Source organism: Artemia sp. Qi Xiang Cuo, chromosome 9 (assembly GCF_049724085.1).
Source record: "Artemia sp. Qi Xiang Cuo chromosome 9, ASM4972408v1, whole genome shotgun sequence".
Lineage (NCBI taxonomy): Eukaryota > Metazoa > Arthropoda > Branchiopoda > Anostraca > Artemiidae > Artemia > Artemia sp. Qi Xiang Cuo.
In genome coordinates this window covers 49390168-49407974 of record NC_142802.1, presented here as the reverse complement: position 1 = coordinate 49407974, position 17807 = coordinate 49390168, and the positions used below count along the sequence as shown (strand labels likewise).

Below are 17807 nucleotides of genomic sequence, written 5' to 3'. Positions count from 1 at the left end.
AACATTTTAGAAGAATTGACCATTAGATATGGAAATTGAACTGTTGGAATCGTCGTGATTGAAAATCTTATGAAGAATAATTATAACTGGCAATTGCAATTTTGCAGCTGCCTTCTAGTTCCAGTGGTTTTATCTGGGGGGAGGGGGGATTTGCCTCCTACGGGTCGAAATATATCTGTTTTTAGGGTATCATCCGTGAAAAATGCCCTTTTTGGTATTTTGTTGAAAAAAAGAAAAGCTAATCTCCCCACAGATATTGAAAAATACATTTAAACCCTCCTCCTATGTTTTCGTGAATGAAGGCCACTAGCCTTGCCTAGAAATAGCCAATCCTAGCCACTAGAAGTTGCCTAGTTAGTCAGCAGGCAGTCTGTGAAGTTTAATAACGGGACTGTGAAGGGGAGCATGTAAGATGGGGAATTGTAAACCTTAGGTTTATGGTATATTTAATCTGGAAATTAGGATTTTATTGTTTTCATGCTTCCCTGCCTTTCCACTCTAGAAATGGCACCCAAAGTGCCATTTTTTGGATACCATATGACACTTCACAATGATACTATCGAGTCAAATTTATTAAAAGGCTTCCCAGCCTTTCCACTCTAGAATTGGCACCCAAAGTGTTATTTTTTGGATACCATCATAGGCGTACGTAGCTTCTTCTCTAGAGGGGGGGGGGGTAGCCGATTCTGTGATGAAGGGTGGGGGGATGAAGTTATATTGGCAGTTCCCAAAACCTTATATTGCTAGCAAGTTCTATCATACCTAAGAAATCCTTATCAATAAATATTCACCAAAAATCATAAATCATCAATAAGCTTCGAGCATTAATCAATCTTCTTGGATTAGAGCTTTCCAAGACATTATGGATAATTGCTTCTTGTTTGACTTTTATTCTGTTATTCCAGCTGTTTATTTCCAGTTTTTTCAACCATCTACCTTTTATCAGCTACTTTTTTATCCGTCTACCTTTTTTCAACTGTTTTTTCAACCATCTGCTTTTTCAGCAATATCTAATGTAAATTTGAAGTTATAGGGGGGGAACAGCTTCTCCCCTCTGCCCCTCCTTACGTACGCCTATGGATGACACTTCATAATGACACTATCGAGTCAAATTTATTAAAAGCACGTAGACATAACATTCAGCTTTCAAACAATAACTTAAAAAGCTAACATTCAGCTTTCAAATTTTCTATGATGTTCTAGCGACCCCTATGGTGGCGAAGAAGAAAAAAAAGAAAAAGGGACACTTCAATGCTTTCCCTGCAAAAAGTTACTTTCCTTGTTTTTCAAGATTGGGGCTGTAATTTTTCCGTCAGGGGTTTTCGAGAATATCAATTCCAATAGTGTGCTTTTTATTTCGATCCGAAGATGTTTTCGAGGGTATCAGACGCTTTCAAAAAGTGCCAATTCTGGTAATATATGGCAATTTATGATGGTGTTACCAATACGAAGAAGTAATACGAAGAAGTACCTATATAAAAGTATATAGGTGTAAAAATTGGCTTTTAAATGAGACCTTAAACAGCTCTATATGATGTTGCAGCAGGTTGCTAGTTCTGTTTGTCAGTAGACAATTTATAAAAAATAATAACGGGACGGGGAAAGGAAATATACATAAAAGGATGATATTGTAAACCTTAGATTTAGGGTTGTCAACCATGGAGACAATGATGGTACCCTTGTCATTCTTCCCAGCCTTTTCATTTCAGAAGTGGTACCCAAAGTGCACTTTTTTGATACCATATGGCAAGGCCGTATCCAGGGAGGGGGGTTACCTGGTTTGACCCCCCCCCCCGAAATTTTTGACCGACTCGAAAATAAGTCGAAAATTAGTAAAACCTAGGTAAAAATCAGTAAAATTAGTCAAAAACTGAGTCAAAAATTAGTAACCCCCCCAAAAAAAAAGTAAAAAATTAGTAAAACCCACCCTGAACAAAAATCCTGGATACGGCCCTGCCATATGGTACTTCATCATGGCGTATCAAGTCAAATTGATAAGAAACGATTGTATATCAAAAATAGCTTTCAAATGAGCCCTTAAACAGATTTCTAGGATGTTCCCGTGCCCCGTTAGCAGAAAAAAAAGAAGAGATCAGTGCTACCTACGTGAGAAGTGATTTTCCTTCTTGTTCAAGAAGGAGGGCTGTAATTTTTCTGCATGGGGTATTCAACAATGGCAATTCTAATGGTGTATCTGTTTTATGTTGATCTGACACCATTGTCAAAGGGTCTATTCATTGTCACCATTGTCTATTCATTGTTGAGTGTCTATTCTGTCTTTGTACAGGAAACTTCGAAAGGTTAGATTCTCGTTTTTTTTTTTTTCTTCTCTTTTTTGTTTTTGTTTAGCACTGAGGACGAATTTGCGGTGGTACTTGTAGAAATATTTGCTTATATTTTGTCTTCTTCATGGTTCCCTGGCTGACAAAATCTTCGTTTTTTCACCCTTTTTGATTTTATTTTTCATTTTGTTACTTTCTCTCTTCTCTGAGTTTCGTTTGTCAAAGGGTTCCGGGCAATTTTCCAAAGCTTCTCAAATTTTGTTTTCAAAATAGCATTTTACTATTGAAACTACTCAAAATAATAGCTATCAAACAGTTTCTGGCAACGAAATGTAAATAACGAGTGACTCGGCTCAATAGTAACCGAAAATCTAAAGAACATAATTTTGATATTAATAGATACATCAAAAGAATTGGATTTTTATGCTGACTCCAAATATATTAGACTCATTACGTTTAGTGTTACTCATCAAAAGGTGTGAACCGCTGGGGAAAGGTCTGTAAATTATGAACTTTGCCCATTATTTACGTACAATATTTGTTATTGGGAAGTATACAGACATGTCTCAGTTGGGGTGTGGAGTGTTATAGGGGTGGGTTTACATGGGGAGACCTTTCCGTGGGGAGGGATGTCTCCGGGGGTGAGCTTTCCAGGGAAAGTTTTACTCTGGGGGATTTGACGGAATTCCTCTACGAAATTATTTTTATTTTGTCTTACTGCAAGCAAGTAGCAACATTAAAACTCAAAACGAACTGGAATTATTTGATGTATGACAGGGTTGCTCCCTTCCTCGATACTTTGCTCTTTACATTAAAGTTTGGCTGTTTGTCTCAATTTTTTAAGAACAACTCCTGAAACACAAGGGCTGTTTAATTAGAATAAGACGTTTTTTTTAAAGTGTTAAAAAAAACTTTTGCGTGAACAGCAAGGCATCGAGGAAGCAACTAGTCCCTCTCACGCCCTCTTTTTCCTCAAAGTCGTCCGACCAAAATTTTGACAAAGCCATTTTGTTCAGCATAGTTGAAAGATCCGATGACTCTGCTTTTGGGAGTAACATGGCCCCCTCCTTCCCTCCCACAGCCACTGTTCTGAAAGGTCTGTAAGCTATGAAATATGCCCATTGTTTACGTACAATATTTGTTATTGGGAAGTATACAGACATGTTTCGGAGGGGGGAATTTTTTTGTTAGGGGTAGGTTTCTATGGGGAGGATTTTCCGCGAAGAGGGAAGTCTCCGGGGGTGAACTGTCCAAAAAAAATTTTACTCTGGGGGATTTGACAGAATTCATATATGATTTTTTTTTTATTTGCGTTACTTTCTTTTTGCCGACTCAAATTGGCATGTGGAGATGTCCCTATGGAATAGTCAGGAGGAAATTTTAAGCGGGTTTGGAATTGTCTGGGGAATTTTTCAGTGGTGGGGGGACTTCCACGGGAAGAATTGTCCATGGGAGAATTTTTGCAGGAGAAATTCTCCACGTGGGGAATTTTCTGCATAATCGACTTCCAATTGGGGGGGAGGGGTACAGGAAAAAATTGCCATAAAAGGGGGGATTTTTAAAGTGATTGGACACACAGTTTGAAACTAATATCTCTTTTCAAATGAAAGTATGCTAAGGAGAATTTTTCAGGTGGAATCGTCCGCAATAGATTTTACGGGGGGGGGGGTCATTAAGACTGGAGTTGTCCGTAGGAAATTTTACGGGAGGGGGTCATCTTACGTGGGAGGAACTTTCTCCGGAGGAGCTCCAGGGGGAGGCCGTTTTTGATGGAGGGGGATTTACCGCCATTATTTGAAAAAAGATCAGAAATAAAATTAAAAAACAAGTTTTTTCAACTGAACGTAAGGAGCAACATTAAAAGTCAAGACGAACCAAAATTAATCCGTATATGAGCGTTTTCCCCCCTCCTCAATACCTTGGTCTTTATACTTAAGTGTGACTGTTTGCCTCAATTTTTTAAGAACGACTCCTGAAACACAAAGGTCGTTTAATTAGAATGAGAAACTTTTCCAAAATTGCTAATAAGCTTTAGCGTGAAGAGCAAGGTATCGAGGTGGGTGGCAATCCTCTCATATACAGAATAATTTACGTTCGTTCTGAATTTTAATGTTGTGCTTTACTGTCAGTTTAAAAACAGTTGTTTTTTATTTAATCATTTTTGAATCAACAGTAGTTTTCTTAAATATGTATTTTCAAGCTTTTGCTAACTATGTGTCATGGTTTGTTCTTTCCTGATAGTTCCAGATATAGCCGAAGGATATTTAAAATAAAGGAAAAAAAACACTAAGACAATGAACTTTTTACTTTATAATATGCAGTGTGTTTCTATTTATCAGATCATCATGTTCCTTTCCATCGTTATTCACATTTTAAAATCGTTTTGAGTGTTCTTTTTATCCAATATCACAATCTATCGCAGAATAAACTTATTTGCATCAAATCGAGACTGCAGGGACCTATTTTGACAAAGAACCAATGACGTATCCATAGAATCAATTAAGGGGAATTGTATTACTATTAGGGTGATATATGGAAGCATAAGGGGAGGGGGGGTCAGAAAAGAAAAAAGAAGACACATCAGTACCACCCATGGAAAAAAACGATTTTTCCTGTTGTTTAAAGCGGACAGTGTAATTAACCAGTATGGAGTTTTAGACAATGGCGATGCCAATGCCGTACTTTTTAAATGTAGATCCAACACTATTTTCGAGGAGGTTTCAGGTTCTTTTTCAAAATTTTCATAAATTTGTTTTCAAAATAATATTAAAATTAATCGAGATAATTTTTTCCATCTCTGGATCACCTACAATGGGCAATTTTTCCCACAAGGTGTTTTTTTTTTCAAAACGAGTTCTAACCTTTTCCTCAGTAAGGGTTGTATTTCGCTCTTTGCTAAATTGTTGCTATCGCTGCCACCATGATTATACCATGGTATTTATGTTAATTCATTGATTGTCCTGAACATCAAGATTAGTAATTCGTATTCCCGACTAGATACCTTTTAATTTCCTGGATATTGCAATAAGCAAGCTGCTGTCTCACCCTTAGATTTAAAAGCCCTGACCCTGATGTCGAAGGACCGACTTTTGTTTTATCGTCCAAAATTGTTCCTGAAAGGGTCAATTTCCCTAAAATTGTATTTATTTTATGACCTAACCAATTACAAGACACAATTTTACATTTTAGACCATTGTTGCGACAGATCCAGAGGGGCGGAGAAAAAAAGATACTCATTGACTGCTCGGTTGAACGTCTTGAAATTTTACTAAAGCAAGCACAACAAATTGGGATGATGACATCAGAATACTCATATGTTCTCACAACGCTGGTAATTATTTTAACTCAGTATTAACTATTTGGCTAATCCCGTTTCGAGTGATTTTTTTATTATTGTGGTTTCTTGGGTTCCCTGTGTTTAAACTTTAGTTCATTAATTGAGTTTTTAGTCCTTGAGGATTTACTTGCTAATATTATTTCTATCTTGATTTTTTGTTTTTTTTTCCATCGATCGAACCCTGATCGATTTTTTATTAATATAAATGTATTTTTATAGCTCTTTTAGATTTTAAATAAGCTTTTTTTTCTTGTCACAAAATACATCATCGCTTTTTTCCTGTATTAAATGTTTTCTCAAAACAAAAATAGATTCCTTTTAATATTCAAGCATAATAAAAACAAAGTGTCTAATGCCTTTTTTGAGAGACCAAAAACTGGAGGGCAACTAGATACCCTCCCACGCCCGTTTTTCCCCAAAAGCGACTGACTAAAATTTTGATATAACCATTTGATTCATCGTAGTTTAAGGGTTAAATAGCTATGCCTCTAGGGATGGTATGACCCCCCCCCCCTCACAGTCCCTGGGAAAGGGCTTTAAGGCAGGCAATTTACCCATTGCTTCCATATAAGGTAAGGTATAGTACGACAAACGGTCAAAAATTCAATTAAAACAGCCAGTTTTTTTCAAATGAAAGTAAGGAGGAACATTCAGCTTAAAACGAACAAAAATTGTTCCATATTTGAGGAGGGTTGCCCCTTTCTCATCCTCTCGCTCTTTCATAGGCAGCGCAATAGCGCTGCCTAAGTAAAGAACGATGTTGCCACAGTGTATTATTTTTTTTCCCTCCATACCCGGGCGCTTGGTATCGAAGGAGTTGTCGTAGAAACTTCGAAAAGGGCTCATTCGATTGTAAGTTCAAAGGGCTAGTGCCCTTTTTGATAGTCGAAAGTGATTGGAGGGAAATTACCCCCCCCCCCCGCCCATCATTCCCCCAAACACATCCAATCAAAATTACGAGATAGCCACTTTGTTCAGCTTAGTTGATTTCCAGGTAGAAAAAATATGTTTGAGGAAGATACTCCCCCAGAACCTTCGGGGCAAGGGTTGTAAGTTATGGCCTGGGGGCGCATAAGGTTTTTATAGAAGGCGTTTTCGTAGAAGCTTCAGAAAAGGCTTAGTAAAGTGGAAATTCAAAGGGCTAGTGCCCTTTTTAATAGTCAAAAGTAATTCGAGGGCAACTAGCCCCCCCCCCTACACCCATCATTCCCCCAAACACATCAAATCAAAATTTTGAGATACCCATTTCGTTCAGCGTATTTGATTTGCAGATAGAAATTATTTTTTTGAGGAGGACACTCCCCCACAGCCTTCAGGGCAAGGGTTGTAAGTTATGCCCTGGGGGCATATAAGGTTTTTATAGAAGGTGTTGTCGTAGAACTTCAAAAAAGGCTCATTCGATTGAAAATTCTAAGGGCTAGTGCCCTTTTTAATAGTCGAGATTGATTGGAGGGCAACTAACCCCCTTCTCAAACCCACCTTTTCCCCAAACACATACAATCGACAATTTTGAGATAGCCATTTTATAGAACGTAGTTTGAAGTTCTGAAAATTAGGTGTTTGAGGATGACAACCCCCTCACAGCCCTCAGGGCAAGGGTTGTAAGTTATGCCCTGGGGATATATAAAGTTTTTATAGAACGCGTTGTCATAGAAACTTCAAAAAGGGCACATTCCATTAAAAATTGAAATGGCTAGTGCCCTTTTTAATAGCCGAAAGTAATAGGAGGGTAACTAACACCCCTTCCACGCCCCCCATTTCCCCAAACACGTCCAATCAAAATTTTGAGATAGCCATTTTGTTCCATACAGTTAAAGTTCAGGAAATCATACCTTTGAGCAGGACAATCCCCCCACAGTCTTCAGGGCAAGGGTTATAAGTTATGCCCTGGGGGCATATACGTTTTTATTGAAATCTTTGTCGTAGAAACTTGAAAAATGGCTCATTTGATTGGAAATTCAAATAGCTAGTGTCCTTTTTAATAGTTAAAAGTGATTTGAGGGCACCTCGCCCTTCTGTCTTGCCCACCTTTCCCCCAAACACATCCAATCAAAATTTCTAGATATCCCTTTCGTTCAGTGTTGTGGATTTCTAGCTATAAATTATGTTTTTGAGGAGGACACTCCCCCATAGCTTTTAAGGCACGGTTTGTAAGATATGCCCTGGGGGAATATTAGGTTTTTATAAAACACTTCGTCGTAGAAACTTCAAAAAGGGCTCATATGATTGGGAATTGAAATGGCCAGTGCCATTTTTGATAGTCAAAAGTGATTGGAAGGCAACTAACACCTCTTCCAAGCCCACCATGTCCCCAAACATATCCAATCAAAATTTTTAGATAGCCATTTTGTTCCACGCAGTTTAAAGTTCAGGAAATTATACCTTTGAGCAGGAAGCTCCCCCCACAGTCTTCAGGGCAAAGGTTATAAATTATGCCCTGGGGGCATATAAGGTTTTTATCGAAATTTTATTCATAGAAACTTGAAAAAGGGCTCATTCGAATGGAAATTCAAAGGGCTAGTGCCCTTTTTAGTAGTCAAAAGTGATTTGAGGGCAACTAACCCCCCTGTCATGCCTACGGTTTCCCCAAACACATCCAATCAAAATTTTTAGATAGCCGTTTTATTCAACGTAGTTGAAAGTTTTGGAAATTAGGTGTTTAAGGATGACAACCCATCCTCCCTACAGCCCCCAGGGCAACGGTTGTAAGTTATGCCCTGGGAGCATGTAAGGTTTTTATGGAAAGCGATTTTTTAGAATGTTTTTACTTTTATAACTTTAATAAGTCAAATAATATTAACATTTTGATTACTAAATATCAGTATATGTATATTAAACTGATATTGCACGTTCATTTGTATTTTTTTCAGTAAAGTGCAAATTATGTTCTGGCCTTGGGAAGGCATAGGGGTTTTTAGCCCAACTTATGTTAATTTCTGCTCGTTTTGAGTTTGACTCGGTTAGTTATTGTAATTTCTGTTCGTTTTGGGTTTCATTTATTTATCGATTCTGATTTGTGGTAGGTTCAGGCTTGGTAGATTATTTGATTTGATTTTTGCTCATTTTTTATTTAATGGGGTTCTTTACTTTTCTTTGAAAAACTTATTTTGTGGAAAAAGTTTTTTTTAATTAATACATTAAAGCTTGACTTTTTGTGAGTAATCTGCAATATTGAACTACCTTTAAACGACTGCTAGTTGTAGAGGATAATTGCGCTTTGAAAATGTCAAAAATGATAAGGCAAGTTTAAGTACGAAATTTCTTCGGAAAGAATCCATCCTTGACAGGGTAATAGTGTTAGGATAGTTTATTTCCTGTAATATCAATAAACAAATTTACGGCAAAAAAAAGATGAAAAAACAATATTTTGAGACTGTTGGTAATTGTAGAAATATTGAGACATAAGTTAATGCATTGTACATTTTCAGGACTTGCATACAATCAACCTGGAAGACTATCAATATGGTGGAACTAACATAACAGCTCTGAGACTAGTCGATCCTACAAAACCTGAAAGTGCAAGCTTAGTTTCTGACTGGGTCCAATCAGAACAAAGATACGGCAGAAGAATCAATGATAGTGACATGACTATCACGGTAGCTCACTGTTTCTATGATATGATTATTCTAGAGATAAAATCTAAACGTTCTACTTTGATTTTGGGGTCTTGTCAGCTACAGAAGGACTGGTCTTCTTACCTCAGAGTTTAAATATGTTTGGTACTGCAAGATGTCAAGCACAGACCCTCTTGAAAGCTGTGTTTGTCCTTGCTATATATATATAGACATTGAAGGGGAGACAGGTGGGGCTAAAAACACGGATCTGTGCTGAGACCTGGTAGGATTTTGTTGTTGATATAGAATAACAGATTCAAAGTTGTTTTTTTTTGCATGGTATAGAATATGTAATGTATGCGTTGGAAAAGTAAAAAATTTGAACTCTTTCTTTTTTTGTAAAATATTATATCAATATTAAAAATAAAACTGAAACAATTGGCAAGAAAATGGTACATACCAGGCCGGTAAGCTAAAGGTGGCCTCTGGAGTCCTCTCCCCTCTAAATGCCTCCTGCGTTAATATCTGATCATGAGTTTACACAAAAGGCTATTATAATAGCAGGGTACGATGAAAGCTAACGAAAATAGTTTGACTGCTTAAATGAGAAGAAGGAGTTCTCTTGGTTCTGACTTGGAATTTGACTCCAAGCAAATTATTTTGTATTCAAATTTGTTTTTTTTTTAATCAGCCTGGTACACCCTGCATGTTCTCAGCATACGTAATCATGTTGTTTTTGTACCTACATTTTTCTCTCAATAGTTTCAGGGATCCTTTTTAAATTGGAATTTATAGCGTTTTCAACGAAAAAAACAACAACAAAACATTAACTAACTATTTTGAAAAATGGGAGACAAAATAGTTTGATTAAAATTTTGATTTTCGAATAGCTACATGTATGTTAAGATTTTCCACAGATTGTTAAACTTAGTCGCCTCTTTTTAGAGTCCTTAATTTTAGAATATAAGAAAAATAAGAATGATTTCTTATTAGTTTTCAACAATGGAAAGCTTCTAATTAAATTTTGCAAGTTCATGAAAAGTCATACTAGAAACCCAGGTTTTTAGTTCTTGCGTCAAAATCTATTGTTATCTAGTTCATTATTGTTTAAGTATAATAATGTTATATATATATATAATATATATATAGACTTATATATAAAAAAGGATATACTAGGCTATATACTTTGTTTTTGTTTAATGTAATATTGTATTTTCCAAGTTCACGAAAAGTCGTATTATAGTTCTAATTACATAGTTTTTACGTCAGAATCCATTTCCACATTCATTATTGTTCTACTACTGTTGTTTAATTTTTAAAATCGCCAACCGTTGGTTTGTTAATTGATAAATAAAAATCCGAAGTTTAAATGATAGCAAAAATGACAAACACATACTGACAGTAGAATCGGTCTCAAAGTAAAGGAGAATTTCAGGAAAATTGCTAATAACCCATGAAATTCAGAAAACTGTGATCCTTATTTTGATGAACCAGATAAAATAATGTTTGAGTCACGGATATGTAAATAAAACTATATTACAAACAAAAATTGTATCTCGAATTGGCAACAGATTGTATACCTGTCTGCTATGACCATTTAACCTTATTTTTCAAGTTCCCATTGGCATATCAATTTGGAAAAGAAGAATTTACATTTTGTTGATTATTAGAATAAAGCTTTTGCTCGAAAAAGGTTACGGAAAACATGCCTTTATTAATTAGCTATTTGTAGGAAAAATAAGAAAATTTAGTGAAGGTATCAAGTCTTTTTTAGGATCTGAGACGGGGAAGTAGGTGCCACTCCAGCCGTACGCAGAGCGCAACGACTTGTAAGACACTTTTCTTCTTGACGTTGAAAATGGCAAAAAATCAGATGGGTGGTTACTCTAGTTAAACAGCGATTTCAGAGGATAATCCTGGGTTAAGTCAATGGCACCCTTTTGTGCTCCGTATGGCTTATTTTGCTCCTGTAATCGAGGCTTCTCTTTGAACAATCTGAGCGTGAAGCCGTGAACTAATTTAATATCTATGCTCCTGATTTAGTAAATAGTTGTCACTCTTGACCCATCCCCAGCATATGTCCATAAGATGTTGTATCTTTGATATTTGTCAAAAAACGGCCAGCCATAAAGCCACGCTGACACTAGGCTGTTTAGCAGGCGCTTCTATCTAGTCACTGGTAATATTGCCAGCAACCAACCTAGTCTGATCCAGAACTAACGACTGGTTAATGCCGGCTGGCTGGTGTTTAAGATATGCTAATTTTTTCTGAACGTTTATCGTCAATGACTTTATTCTTATTTCCCTTTTCTTCTTTGTACTCCTCTAAGTGTATCAACTTTTACCGTATAAGTTACTATCATCGCATATGACGTTTTATTTTAAATTATTCGTTTATTTTATAGACTCGTATGGCTATGATTTACGACGGAGTTGTTCTTTTTGCAAAAGCCCTTCATGAACTAGATAGAAGCCAAGATGTGAATATAAGGCCACTTAGTTGTGACTCAGCTGATACTTCAACATTTGGAAACTCTCTGGCTAATTACATGCGTCTAGTAAGTTTAAATATTTAAACACTTAAAAGCTATAAGAAAAACAGTTTAGTTGTAACTCAACTGTAAATCTATTAGAATACTCAATAAAATTATATTATTAAAAACTCTATATAGTAGCATCTATAAATAGTTTTTATTATCTGTAGATGTAAACTTCATCGACAATCCTTTATTGAGAAAATTAGCATTAAAGTGGATGATTCATAACCCGCGTGGAGTTTTAAATCCAAATGCCAGGTTTATGATTAATAAAAATGATGTTGTTTCATGATTAGTAAAAATATATGATTAATAAAATATCTTTACTACTTGTGTGGTTGCTTCTTTACTTTTTCTTTGTTTATAGTAAAGAACAAACTAATGATCCTTGTAACTGAAACTTCAAAATAAAATGAGATTTTCGATAAAAAGAACTAAATCTGTTAAAGAAGATGTTGTTTCAATAGAGGAACAAACAGATGACGAGAAGAAGTGGACATGCTCTTAATTTCCTTTGATTTGGGTGTAATCATTGGGGATGAAGGAGGAAACGAGGGCAGCAGAGACTCTTTGAATCGTCTTACAAGTAATGTTGTAGAGACATTAGAGTCTTACATCATTCATACTTTTATGACAGACGATGTATCTGGAGAGACTAATTTGAGCAGCTAAAAAAAGGAAATTTTATTTTGATGTTTCATTTACAAATATCATTAGTTTGTTCTTTACTATAAACGAAAATACAGTAAAGAAGAAACCCCACAAGTAGTAAAGATATTTTATTGATCATATATAAAATAAAATGAGACTTTCGATAAAAAGAACTAAATCTGTTAAAGAAGATGTTGTTTCAATAGAGGAACAAACAGAAGACGAGAAGAGATTGACATGCTCTTAATGCCCCTTGATGTGGGTGTAATCGTTGGAGATGAAGGAGGAAACGAGGGCAGCGCAGACTCTTTGAATCGTCTTACAAGTAAAGTTGTAGAGACATTAGAGTCTTACATCATTCATACTTTATGACAGACGATGCATCTGGAGTTACTAATTTGAGCAGCTAAAAAAAAGGAAATGGATAAAAATTTATGAGATAATGAGAAACGATAATCAAGCGCAAAGAAATATGCGGTAAGCAACAACCTGGATCATCAACGCGACAAGATAAAGCTGAACAGCTAAATCAAAATGACATTGAAAAATGTCTGAGGCAATGAGGAATAAAATGTACCACAACAAGATCTCGGGTAAGAAGACATTAAAAACAAGCACCATAACGAATCAAAAATGGAAACGGTGCGTAAGAAAAATCTGTGATTAGAAGACAAGTGACAGCAAGGATCAAGTCGAATTGTAAACGGAATTCACGGTTAATAGAGAGGCAACAGTGAGAATCACAACAAATTCAAGAAGATTACAATTACACTTCAAATTCTTTTCATTTAGTTTAATAGTAGCAGCAGTAGCAGGCCGGTAGCAGTAGGGGCTGTAAAAGTAGTAGCAAAAGAAGCAACAATGATAATGCCAAAAGTTATTAAAAAAGGCGCCAAACAAGGAGTTTGCGAAAAGTTATGAAACAGTTGGTGGTAACGAACTGTAAGTAAGGAGCGACCCGGCTCAATAGTAACCGAAACTCTAAAAAACGGAATTTTGATACCAATAGATACATCAAAAGAATTGCGTTTTTATGCTGATTTTAAGTATATAAGTTTCATCAAGTTTATTCTTACCAGTCAAAAGTTACGAGCCTGAGAAAATTTGCCTCATTTTCAAAAAAAGAGGAGAACACCCCCTAAAAGTCGCAGAATCTTATTGAAAACCACACCATCAGATTCAGCGTATCAGATAACTCTACTGTAGAGGTTTCAAGCTCCTATCTGTAGATATGTGGAATTTTTTATTTTTTGCCAGAAGAAAGATCAGGGATGCGTATTTATTTGTTTTTTTGTTGTTGTTTTTTTCCTAGGGGTGATCGTATCGATCCAATGGTCCTAGAATGTCGCGAGAGGCCTCATTTGAACCGTAATGAAAAGTTCTAGTGCCCTTTTTAAGTGACCAAAAGATTGGAGGGCAACTAGGCCCCCTCCCACGCTCATTTTTTTCTCAAAGTCACCGGATCACCAATCTAAGTTAGCCATTTTGTTCAGCATAGTTGAAAAATCTAATAACTATGTCTTTGAGGACGACTTAACCCACACAGTCCCTGGGGGAAGTGCTGCAAGTTATAAACTTTGCCCATTGTTTACATATAGTATAGTTTATTGGAAAATATACAGACGTTTTCAGGGGAAATTTTTTCTTGGAGGGGGGGGGGGTTCGGAGGAGGGGATTACGTGGGAGGATCTTCCTATAGAGGAATCTTCTTGGAGGAAGAGAATTTTCATGAAGGGGGCGCTGGATTTCCTGCATTTTTCCTGGGTTTCCTGCATTTTCCAAATAATGCTGGATTTCTCAGCATTATTTAAAACATAATCAGAAATTAAATAAAAAAAACAAAACAAGTTTTTTCAACTGAAAGCAAGGAGCAACATTAAAACTTAAAACGAGCAGAAAATATTACATATATCAGGGGGATTGCTTCTCCTCAATAGCTCGCTCTAACGCTATAGTCTTTTTACGTTTAAAAGAGGTTATTATTCTAATTAAACAGGCTTTGTGATTCAGGAGTGATTCCTTAATAAATGGAGCAAAAATAAAATTTAGGTTATTATAAGGCTATTATTAGTTAAAAAAGTTAAACTAATAAGCAAATTTCGTTTAATTATTCATGTAGGGTGAGCCAAATTCGAAGCCTGCATTAATTCAAAAACCTTCAGAAATTAAATAAAAAAAAAGTTTGTTTTAAATGAAATTAAGGAATGCCATTAAAACTTAAAACGAAGAGAATTTATTTTGTATATGAAAGGGACTGTCCCCTCCTCAACGCCCCGCTCTTTACGGTAAAGTTTGACCTTTTCTCACAACTCTACTTTTTAAAACAATGAAAATTTTTAGCGTAAAGAGCGGGGCGTTGAGGTGGGGACAGCCCCTTTCATTTACAGAATAATTTCTGTTCGTCTTAAGTTTTAATATCGCTCCTTACTTTCAGTTAAAAAATACTTGTTTTTTTTATTTAATCAAAAGAAGGGTGAATACAAGGAGTACGCCAAAAGCTATCGAAACAAGGATTATATCAAAAGTTATAGAAACAAGGATATGCTCCGAAGTATCGAAACAAGAATTGTATCAAAAGTTATATGAATAAGGATTATGCCAAAAGTTTTTGAAACAAGGTTTATATCTAAAGCTACACAGGAGCAGACCCCAATTTGACAAAAAGGAGGAAACTTCAATTTGACAAAAAGAAGCACACCCTAATTTGACAAAAAAGGAGCAGACCTAAATTGACAAAACGTACAGACTCCGATTTGACAAAAGGAAGCAGAGCCCATTTAGACAAAAAGGAGGAGACCCCAATTTGACAAAAATGAAAGACCCCAAATTGACAAAAGGAAGCAGACTTTAATTTGACCAAAAGAAGCAAATCCCAGTTTCACGAATGGATCAAATCCGAAATTGATAAAAAGAATCAAACCCCAATTTGACAAAAAGGAGTTTAACCTAATTTGACAAAAAAAAGTAGATTCCTATTTGAAAAAAAGGAGCCGACCCCTATTTGACAAAAATGATCAGACCCTAAATTGATGAATTGAGCAAACGCCAATTTGATAAAAAGGAGCAGACCCCAATTTAACAAACAGGAGGAGACCCCAATTTGACGAATAAGAGGAGACCCCAATTTAATAAAAATGGGAACAGACTTCAACTTGACAAAGGGGAGTAGATTTCAATTTGAAAATGGGGTCTACTTCTGTTTGTCAATCGCAAGGTCTGCTCCCTTTTGTCAAATTGGGATCTGTTCCTATATAGCTTTTGATGTTAACCTTGTTTCGATAACTTTTAGCATACTTGTTTTGACCCTTCTTTTGATAAATTTTTGCATAAACCTTGTCGCTTCAGTCCTTGTTTCTTCGTAAAAATCGTCATTTCAATAAACCGTTGCCACATTAAATCGTTATAAAAAAAATGTGTTTTCAGTGTTAGTATATTCCTTGTTGCTTTATATTTACATAATTTTAATATTGGATGAATCCGAAAGTTTAATTTTTAAGATATTGATTCTGATATTCAAATTGGCATTCATTCATTAGTTTGTTTTGAAGGGGGGGGGGGGTATCTTTCATCAGAAAGTTGAAAAACATATCGATTAATTTTGTATCTTTTTTTTCTTTTACCAAATTAGTGACACACCTTTTATTAATCTAGTAAAATGGATCCAAGTTGGAATTATAGTCAGAATTAACAATCTTAACATTAAGGGCAAAAACGACTAAATGATGCAAGTCAAACGGCAGATATTTGCTTTGAAGGTGCTATAGTTCCTGATTGAGATTTTATATGATAATGAAGTAGTGTGTAATAAATGCCGGAAATTTTGCCAGTCCTTTGAAACGATAATAAAAAAGTGTTTCCCTTACGATATTCTTTTATTTCCAAATTGCTCTTCGATGATTTGTTTCTTGTGTTTTTGAGTGGCATAAAGATATTTAATTGCTTGAGCCATGAGAAAACACATGTAGAAGGCAAATTATGAAATTTACAAACATTTTACCAATTTTACAACTTATGTGTTCTCAGTTTCGTTTAGCATAGGACTAGCTGTAAGAAATTATCGAAGACATTGTTTGTAACAAATTTATTATTTGTGTTTAACTCAAAAATTTGTCCCTAGAATTTTAGACTCCAATTACTTATTTTCAACAGGTTGAAATGGAAGGTTTGACAGGAGTCATTAAATTTGACACTCGTGGTGTGCGCAGCTACACCGTATTCGATATTGTAGAATTAACAGAAGATGGACTGCATAAAGTTGGTAACTGGGAGCCGTACCTTGGAATTAATCTCACGAGACGATTTATTCCATTAGAGGAAGTAAAATCTGAGGGCCTTCGGAATAAAACCATGATCGTTACAACAATATTGGTAATACTTTTGCTACTACTACTACTGCTACTACTAAGAACTCACCACAGCACCAAGCCACCTAATGCCAACACAGCTACGCACGGTCCTCCTCCATCCCAATCTATTCAAAGCCTCCCTCTTTACACCCGCTTCAGAAAGTTCCCATTTCCTTTAAATCTTTGTTTATGACGTCCTCCCACCCCAGACGAGGACGACCTGCTTTCCGTTTAGCCCTAGATGGTTGGCCGAAAAGAACAATCTTCGGCAATCTGTCATCCTTCATCCACACAACGTGCCTAAGCCACCTCAGCCTTTCTTTCATTATAGCCCTAGAGAGCGGTATTGAACCACATTTTTGTATAGCCTATTGTTTGAAATACGGTCGGTCAGCCGGGTACCCAAAACAATCCTTAAGCAATTTCTCTGGAAAACATCTAGCAAATCTTCATCCACTTTTATGAGCGTCCATGTTCAGAGCCATATTTGACCACTGTCATCACTGAAGCTTCTAATATTCTAATCTTGGTTTGCAGACTTATCTTCCTATTCTTCCAAACTTTTTTTAACTGGGAAAAAACACCCTGAGCCTTGGCTATTCCACTTTTAACATCTTAAGTGCTCCCACCGTCTTTACTAATAATACTACCAAGGTAAGTGAAGCTGTCCACCTGATCAATCTTTTCATTACTCAGCATAGCCTTTTAATCTTCACTTATTTCTAGCCTTTGTGACTTAGTCTTCTTAACATTAATTTCAAACCTATTCTAGCACCCTGAACTCGCAAAATCTCTGAAACTTCATTCATTTTGCTCACACTTTCATCTAGGATGCTTAAATCATCAGCAAAATCTAAGTCCAGGAGACTTTTTCCTCCCCATTTGATTCCGTGGTCTCCCATTGCCTTTCCTGTGCTCCTTAAGACAAAGTCCATAAATCTAATCCATTTAAAGGGGGATAGAACACAACCCTGCTTAACTCTTGATCAAACAGTTCGTGGTAACGAACTGTAAGTAAGGAGTGACCCAGCTCAATAGTAACCGAAACTCTAAAAAACGGAATTTTAATACTAATAGATATATAAAAAAAAATCAGATTT

The 17807-nt window shown here is 36.0% G+C and overlaps 1 protein-coding gene across 2 annotated transcripts in view; it reads left to right on the top strand.

The window, feature by feature from the left end:
- The window catches only part of LOC148948750 (glutamate receptor ionotropic, kainate 2-like), a 70517-nt gene that overhangs the window by 20675 nt on the left and 32035 nt on the right, over positions 1-17807 (top strand). The window contains exons 4-7 of one of the 2 annotated variants that reach the window (XM_089094078.1): positions 5472-5613; positions 9048-9215; positions 11579-11731; positions 16511-16729. In XM_089094078.1, coding sequence (XP_088950204.1) covers positions 5472-5613; positions 9048-9215; positions 11579-11731; positions 16511-16729 — 682 coding nt within the window. The remainder of the gene's footprint in view (positions 1-5471; positions 5614-9047; positions 9216-11578; positions 11732-16510; positions 16730-17807) is intronic. The other variant, XM_089094079.1, reaches the window with a different exon arrangement.